The 9136-nt window shown below is 38.3% G+C and overlaps 1 protein-coding gene across 6 annotated transcripts in view; it reads left to right on the forward strand.

Moving 5' to 3' along the window:
• The window catches only part of CDC42SE2 (CDC42 small effector 2), an 85906-nt gene extending 79877 nt beyond the window's left edge, over positions 1-6029 (forward strand). For all 6 annotated transcript variants that reach the window (XR_004354585.1, XR_004354586.1, XM_032676007.1 and 3 more), the window contains 2 exons: positions 3523-3640; positions 4070-6029. Coding sequence is in view for 4 of the 6 variants with exons in the window: in XM_032676007.1 (XP_032531898.1) it covers positions 3523-3621 (99 nt within the window). In the remaining 2 variants the exon portion in view is untranslated. The remainder of the gene's footprint in view (positions 1-3522; positions 3641-4069) is intronic.
• The last annotated feature ends 3107 nt before the right edge of the window (positions 6030-9136 follow it).

A 9136-nucleotide genomic window follows, 5' to 3' on the forward strand; every position in this document is an offset into this window, starting at 1 on the left:
TTTGACATAACAAACAATACACTACATTTTCCCTGAAACAACATAGTGGACTGAAAGTAATTTGTCCTAAACATCTGTGAGCAAGCTAAATGCCAAACAGCTTCAACTTGATAGAATTTAGGTACAGCTAATTACTTATTTATTCCAATGTATTACATTAACATTTAAAGCATTTCAAATTGAAATAATACAGTGATAATAAACTGAGCAGTTTTCTTTTTTTTTTCTTAAGCATGGCTTTTGCTTTTAAAATATTTGTTGTCTTTCCTGGGGAAACCTTCTTCACTCTCACAGCTGAGCTGCCTCATGAGGTTTGTGGCACTTGCCTGAAGCTTTGTTTTTTCACCTCACACTTTCCCCCTGCTTGTCCTCACCTTTGCCTTGCGTGACATTTCAATTTATCTCCAGATAGTAGGTAATTATTGTTGTCTCTCTGCATAGACTTTTTCATTTTGAATGCTCATAACTTGCTCCTTCTCTCACTTTTTTTCATTTGGATAACGTGGTGCATCAGTGGACAGAGGGATTTTTCTGATCCCAGATAGAAAGTATCTGTATGAAAAAATTAGCATTTTTTTTCCCCCTCTCTTGCTCCAGAAACTCAAATCTCTGCTTTTTCACACTGCCTATTTTCTGCCTCTGCTGTGGTGGTCTCCATGTTCATTCTTTGCAGTGTAATTTCCAAGACTGCAATGTTAACCTCCACATATTTTTCTGCTGCATAGTTTTCACTTGTAGCATGAAGATTATGCTCCTTCAGGAATCTCCTTGTACTTTCTCTCTTCTAAATACCCCAGGAAAATACCTGCAATTTAATTACAATTTCCCATATAAATTCGCTTCTTCATCCACTTTCTGTCTGCTCTGTGGCTTTTTTCATCAGTGTTATTCTTCATTACATATCCTTATGATTTTGCATGAGTAGTTTTCTGACTACTGAGTTATTTGGCTGTTTTGTTTGCTCTCTCTGTAGAGTGCCTCATTCCTTTGTCAAAGGCACACTTAAACAGCAGGAGAGCCCCCTGTGCACTGGTTCTTTTTCATTCCCATCCCTTTCTTCCCTGTTTTAGTTTCATACTCCATGGTGAAATCTCCTGCTTTCTTCTGCTGCTTCATGTTCTTCAGTCTAGTCTTTGATTTAATGTATTTTTGTGTAATTTTCAATTGTTTTCTTTCTCAAGGTCCATCTGTGCTATTTCCTATTTCTAAAAGGGTGGGAAAGAAAAGGAAAGAAGGAAATTAATGAGACACATAAGCAGCACAACAGTTTGTATGATCTTTAATTGGTGCAACCCTCCTTCCCTTCCAAATCCTTATCCCATCTAAATTAACCATAAGGGAAAAGAGCCTTGCTGTTATGTATCATCAAAGAAAGGCAATGACATCTTTGAGAAAGGATAAAAAATGAGTTTGATTTCAGCTCAAATTGCCTCAAGAGGAGGGTGCTTGAGGAAGAATACCACCCTATATGCCTGCTTCTGCAGTTAGGCCTGCTTTTTGTTCAGAGTTTTTAACACTGTCTGTCTCCTACAAAGATTTTCATATACAAAATAGCCACGGAACTGTTAATGCAGTCAAATTTAATTTCTTGCATTCTCTGCTTCAAGTGCAAGATCCTCTGCATTTTAGACTGATAGTTCCTTACCCACAAACACAGGCATTTATGTGTGTGACTCAGGAACCAGGGAAATTATTCTAACCTTTGGAAGAAGTACTCATAAAAATTTATGCTTTAGCCTTGCAATTTGTGTTGATTTGCTGCTCTTAGAAATTTTAAAGTCCTGTAGGCAAGTTGTCAGGCTGAAAGGTGATGTGGCCTGGAGGCTTTCCTAGTCCTTTCTCACTGGAGGCAGGGTTCATTGAGATGAAATTAACAACATCCTGAAGTCACTCTTTTGAATGCATTTACGTGTAGATTAACCATTTTCTGAGGGAAAAAAAAAAACACTATTAAAGTCAAACTCCTTTGTTTCAATGGGCAACAGAAGATGCTTGGTGAAGAAGAAGAGCAGCTTGGTGAAATGTGAAAGTTATTAAACACATCCCCATGAGTTGTGATTCCAGTTCTCCACACTTCCTTACGGAATCTGTGGTCTCTGATGTCAGATGCACTAGAGTATTGGCTCTGAATGCTTTTCCCTGAAGAAAATTGGAATAGTAGTATTGCTTTGCTGCAGATGTATCGCTTATTTTAGCAAAAGGCCAAGGTAAAAGATGGTTTTGCATTGCACTGCTTAAATATGTAAAAACACAACCTTTTGCACAGCACTGCAGTATGCCATGCTGTTGAAGATAAAGACAAAAAAAACCAGGCTCTTTCATCACACAGGTTTGAAAAACTGTGTGGAAGAGAGTTCTGCAGATTCATTTTATGTGTGCTTGTGTTTTGCTGTGCTGTGGGAAAAAAAAATGTACTCCTTTTGTCTTTGTCGACAGGGAAAATATTGTGCAAGCTACTTGGAAATATTTCTCCTGTGCTGTTTTAATACAGCTTTCCAGTGATGATTTTAGGTCTCTGCTAAGGAGCATACATGAAATAATTGCAAATGGTGCCCTGCAGGCATGGCCTTGCATGAATGCTGTTTTCTGCTCATTGTGTGGTTGTTATGTATGCTCTGGGGTGCAGAGAGAAAAAGGCCAAACCTTTAAGGTTCTAGTTGTCTTCCTGCAGGCACTTGGACATGGTTATTTTGTCTCATGCAACACAAGCAGAAAAAACTATGGATTCCCTTTTTTTTGTTGTTGTTGTTGATAGAGGCAGTGCAAGTCATAGTGGGATATGCATGTCCTGGGGTCATGAAGGGCATGTCTTTATGTATTTATTTGCACCCAGCAAAAATACTCTCAAATAAGCTATTTTCAGGGAAGTTCAGATTGACTATGATTTGAATAATAAATGCCCTTCCATTTAAAGGAACAGTAGCAATCAATGAAAGCATTGTGTGCTGTTACATAAATAGATAAATCAAAAACATTCCACAAACAAAAAGGTCCTTTTTGATTTAGAAAGTCCTGTTTTATCCCTATTTCAATAATCTGAAATTAGCTGTACGGTGCAGATACTATCCAGATATTTGAAAGTTGTCTGTTATATTTTTAACATAATGGTGTTAACTTCTCTGGTTTGTCATACTTGCCAAAGAACATTTTCCATATAACAAGATGAATTATAGTTTGCGAGGTGGAGTCTATGCCAGTAAGATATTTGAATTTTTTTATATTTATTTTTTGATTCATCAAGTGGGTCAGTGAAAGCCTGAATCAGCCACTTTTCTTTGGGAGAGAGGAAAAACTTCTGCCTCAGCACCAGTTCTTCCATCTCTCCTGCTGAGCTATGTGCAGATGTTGGAATTCCAGCAAGCCTTTGCTGCACATACCTTCATGCAAAAGTAATGTAGCTGTACTGTTAAAGGAGCACTTGAAAACTAAACCTACAAGAAGAAACAAAATTGGAAGCAAGAAGATACCACAGCTCACTGTCTTTCTTCTTTCCTCTGCTCCCCTTTTCCGTTCTGTCTCCAGGTCAGCTCAATTCAGAACCAAATGCAATCCAAGGGAGGCTATGGAGGTGGCATGTCTGCAAATGTTCAGATGCAGCTTGTAGATACGAAGGCAGGATAACCTTGGGGATACTTTTCCAGTAAGTATTGCACTCTGGTTTTTAGGCACTGATAGAGTAGTAGGAAAAACAATCATGCGACTCCATAATTAGCTGCCTGTAAAAAGCTGTGTCTTTATGATGACCAATTTTAAAATCCATTTCTGAGTAAAAAATTTGATAGTGTGTAAATGTGCTAATTTCTTTACACAGTGAACAAGAGATTGTTCTGACTGTATCAGTCTGTCCTTAAGCCTGTTTTAACCAAAAATGATATTGTAGACTAATCTTTGCAAGTGAAGTTAGTTGTAAAACAAATCATCTCAGAAGTATGCTAGCATATGATTAGGGGTTTTGCAATGGTTCCATAAAATGTATGGTGTTAAATCAATGAATAGCAGCGTTACAGTTGGAAAATTGTTACTCGGAATGCTCAAAACTCGGTTTAATAACGTGCTTTCTGTCTTTCAGGTTTATGTGAATTCCTGTGTCTTCTTTCCTGTTTCCTCTCTTTTGCCTTGGTGACTGCTTTCTGTGCTCATGACAAGAGAAGTGATGGCTCATTGTTCACCCTTTGTGATTAGTCCAGTGAAAAGTTGCTGTTTTGCTCTGATGATGCCATTTATCAGATTGGTCCAACTGTGCCTTTCAGTGGCATGCACGCATTGGCCTCTACCAGTATCATGGATGTAGAGCTGTTTAGGATTGGTTTTCACTTTTTTGTTTGTTTTAGGGCAAATTAAAGCACCAACCTTAGCTTTCCTCATTCCTCACAGATACTAATGCACAACATCGTGTTGCTTTATAGTGTTTTAATCTTTTTCCCTCCACTGGAGTAATTTAGAAATGAATGAGTTTCCATTAATGTCTTCTTCAATCACCTGATGTTCACACCCATTTTTGAAAGGTCTGGGACCTTGCAAGCACAAGTAATTATTTCGTACAAAATCAACAGAGTAGATGACCGCATGCTTTGTGAGGTTGCTTTGTATGGTGGCCTGCTTGGTGCTAAAAGAGAAAAAAAAAAATTGCTTACTGCAGATGTGAAAAATTTTGCTGTGGCACCAAGTCATGCCTGTTTCTGAAAAAGGACTTGTAACTTAGCTGCTTCAGAGTTATGTCTTTATTTTAGTTTTCACACAACTGGCCTTGAAATAATAAAGAGAGAACTTGCATTCATGAGGCATTTGTTGTAAATGTTGGGTATATTTATTTTGAAAGAGCTGACCTTGAGACTGTAAACCAGTGTAGTACCGTATCTAAGTGTTGTGGGATTGCTTTAGTCTATTTAAAAAGAAGAGCAACATGTTTGGCTGCTTCTTTTTCTTTCTACAGTTCTTATTAATTTTAAGCTGTACGGTCATTTCCAGTAGCAGCATGTCAGACTGCCTGCAATATTAGCTGAAAAGTTTAGTAGACCTTTCTAAGTAGTTGGCAGTTTCTGTGTACTGAATATTTAGGGGCCATGGAAGTTGCTAAGAGCAACATACTAATCTGGCAGAACAGGTGCCAATGAAAACAACACACAGGGTGACTTTTTATTAAGTCAGTAAATTGCCTTTTGCTCAGGTTCCGAAGCATGTTTCTTTTATATGTTGTGAAACTGCATTTTAATACTGCACTGTTTTCGGATTATCTCTGTGAATGGTCCCTTTTTTTGCTCCTTGTTGGTGGTTTGAGAGGCATCAAAGATTTGAGTCCTGGTTACATGAAATTTTTACGTGAAAAAAAACCCAAAAACATCCCATCAAATAAGGCATTACTGAGTTCAATCAGATCCATTTTTGTATGCAAACATGCATGTAGATTGTTGTCATAAATGATTTTTTTATTCTATTTCCATCATTTCCCTGATTTCACGTTGCAACAGCTGTTGATTTAAACGTTTCTGAACCTACCAAATCTCCTCTCTCTGTTCATAAACAACACATAAAATACAGAGCCATGGAGGTAGTTTGCCTTCCCTAAGTTGTATTTCAGTGGTAGATGTCACTTATCTGGTTGAATAGTTCAAATTAGGTTGGATAGTGTTCACTGATAAAGGTACTGACTCCTGATGACGGAAGATCGAGATGTTCAGTTGTCTGGCTGCATAAACACATGGCAGTGCAGTGATATATTTTTTTTAGGGGTTAATATTTCCAATGCCACTTTATCCATGACTCTTAATTATACTACAAAATTATTACAAAATTATTTGATCTTTGTTACTGGTAATAGCAGCTTAAATTTGCTTGCCAAACCTATCTTGCACTTGCCAAAATGTTTTCAGCTCAAAAGCCAGGAAAAAGAATTGACATATTTTTATAACAGACATACTTTTTTTGTACATTGTGTTCATTCTTGAATAAAGTCAGTTCAGTGTTGGCTTGTAGATATTAAAAGGAAAGTATTGACTTTGATTCAATAAATGTTTTCTTTCAGTTGGTGGACTACCTTTTTTCTTTTACATAAAGTACATTTGCTTTAGAAAAACACTTGCATCTTACAGACAAATTAGTGTTAAAAATTCTCTGAAGAGTAGGGTATTATTGTCAATAATTTCCAGGCTTGAGTCTTTTTCATGTCACTTGACCATTTTGCTGCCAAGTGGATTAAGCCATAATTTTATCAGCAGTATTGTTGCATTGATTTAGCATGTATCCCGAGGAAGGAAAAGTTTCTTAAAAAATACATTGGAAATCTTTCCTTTTGACTGGAACTCATGTGTGTGTCACTTTCCTGATTGTGATGCAGATTACTGTGGTGATCAGTAGAAGACTTCATTGTCACCGTAAATATGCTCATCTGCATTAAAAATACCTGCAAGGCACAATATTGTCTACTCTGTATTTGGCTCAATTAATTTTTGTATTTGACACTCTCAAAGTCAGTTCCTTAAGCGGTAATATACTGCATGAAATTTCATGCTAAATTGTTTTAAAAACTGATAATGAATTCTTCAGCTCATGCCAAGTTCATTAAATTGCCAGTTGAGATAAAAAGCCTAAATAGGAAGCAGGTTCCTAAAGGGAAAAAGAGATAAAGCCATGAGATATCAATAATCTAGAGGGTTCTTTTCTTTAGCTGTTGAAGTTATAGAAACTTAGGACTGTCTACGAAGATGTGTCTGAGTTGGGTACTAACCTATAGTAAATGTTGGGAGTTTATGGCCGAATTGGTTAGTTCTAACCTGAATCGGTTTCTTAATGCTTGTCCAGAGTAAGCATGGGAGCAAGTGTCATAGGATCAAAAATAATCTGTTATGGGAAATGTTGGTAGCTTAGCCTAGCTGTGGAAAAGCATCAAGATTTCTGAATTAAAAAAAAAAAAAAAAAAAAAAAAAAGCACACCACCGAAAAAAACAACCCACAGAACATTCCACCTAGTGGCAAAGTTTAGCTCCCCCTGTGGCTGTGCATATGTCCACTGGAAGGAGTACTTCTGCATTTTGAAATCTCTCTTTCCAATGTATTTGGCTCACTAGCTTTGTCCAGGTTATTCTGTTCGGTTGGGGGGCACAGAGCATGCTGAACATGTTGCCAGAAAGTCAACCACATCATCACCAAGAGTCAGCCAACCTCAGGCAGCATGATTAATTTCTGCCACCAGTGGTGATTCTGTCTATCACCACTACACAAGACATAATTTTCTGCCTTCATGCAAGCCAGTAGAAATGATGAGTTCAGACTTCAAGTAGGTTTCTCATTAAGCCCAGAAAACTCAGAGTGCTGGTTTAGTTGGCAATAATTTGCTGAATACCAAGCTTGCTTGCTTAAATATGCTGCAGATTGGTATAAACACATTCATGAATGACTGAGCTGTCATGCAAAAGGTGGATTCATTTGTAGGTATTTAGGCATTTATGTGAGGTTTTTGTGGCATGCATTGTCTGTAGACAAGTTTATGTTTGGGCTTTTTTTTCAAGAAATTTGATTATCTATTTTTGGATATAAGACAGTAGCAGAGCCCATTAGCAGAAAATAAAAGTAGGGCATTACATTTGGTTTATCAGTTCTCTCAAGTGAAGTGGACGTCACTTTTGGACTTGGCCTGCTATGGAAGACACTTCTGGTGTGCCATGGCACACACACACAGCAGGGCTGGGGATCTGGTAAACACTGAAATTAGCCTTCTGGGATTTTCCAACAGGCTGGGAAGGTGTTGGTGTATGGAAGGGTCATGGTAAGCTTTATTAGTCCCACAGTGTCTTTGAGAGTGGGAACTATTTCAGCATTAAACAGGGAACCACCCACTATGGATACTATGTCACATTTCCTCAAAATGCTAAGCAGTGAGAAAGCTCCATTTATTGGTGTCAGCACTCCAGGAGTGCTATTCTTCTGCCAGTGTTCTGCATGGCAGTTGTTTCCCAGGAATGCTCTTTGTTTTGCCCATGCTATGCCTTCAGTGCCAGGAAGGGGCTGTTGGCTTTTGATTTGGTTTTGGTTTGTTTGTTTGTTTTTTTTTTAAATCTCTCACCATTACATCAGCCTTTGTAGGTTATAGTTGATTTGAAATAAACATATATTACATTTGTGCATTTTCTGGTGGGAAGCTCAGATAAATGACTTCTGTTGACAGAGCAATGGTGAGAGGAGCCCTCATGCAGCACACAGGAGCTTGGGTTAATCTTTTGCACCTGCTGTCACTCACCACATCCCTCATCAAATGCGTGAGGTCGTCTGTTGTTGTGCAAGGCCAGCTCTTAAAACATCGCTTTGGGGAGGAAAATGAGTATTACCTGAATTTGAAGTCCTCAGCTTTCTTGAAATGTGGCAACTCCAGGGAAATACTTATTCTGAAATAGGGAAGTGGCTGTTCTGAAATAGTTTTCCTTAGGAAGTCATCTTTGCAGAATCAATAAAACTATTCGAAGAACCATACTCCTTGGAGAAGAGTACGCTGTCCAGGTGGTTAATGCTAATGTACATTTTGGCACTCCACAGCTTTTTCCACTTGTCACAATTTCACACGCTGGAGCAGTAACAACCATCTCTTGTATGGTGTATGCATTAAGGAGCAGAGATAATGCATTGATATGGGTGCACTGTGCAGTGTTTTGATCCCTGTTCATGAAGGAGAAAAACATTCCCAAAGATGAACATAAGGAATAAACAATCACATTCCAGCAAGCAGCACTGGGTTTGAAACGATGGAGAACTGGGGGGAAGGCAGATACTAATGGTGGGTGAGTGAAAAGAAATGAGAATAAGTGGGGGAGAAGGATAAACTCTGATAGATGACCTAGCACTGTACTCAGGCCAATTCCCCGTGGCATTATTTCAAGAAGGAGCTATTGGCAACAGCCACAAAACCAGAGCCCAGTGCAGCAAGGCTTGTTCATTTGTCACTGTTTTAGGTAGTAGGTTCCAAGTCAATTACTCCTTCTGTAAGTTGCAACAGATACTTGCTTTCCAGCTGGCATAATTAGGATCTGGCATAACAGGTGATAGGAGCAGCCCAGGGGAACAGGGCTGCACGGTGAACAGAACTAGGAAATTAGGCTCTTTTTGACAATTTTCAAAGTCTTTGTTAAATGCAAACTATTTTTCTTAA

The sequence above is a fragment of the Chiroxiphia lanceolata genome, chromosome Z, assembly GCF_009829145.1.
Source record: "Chiroxiphia lanceolata isolate bChiLan1 chromosome Z, bChiLan1.pri, whole genome shotgun sequence".
Classification (NCBI taxonomy): Eukaryota; Metazoa; Chordata; class Aves; order Passeriformes; family Pipridae; genus Chiroxiphia; species Chiroxiphia lanceolata.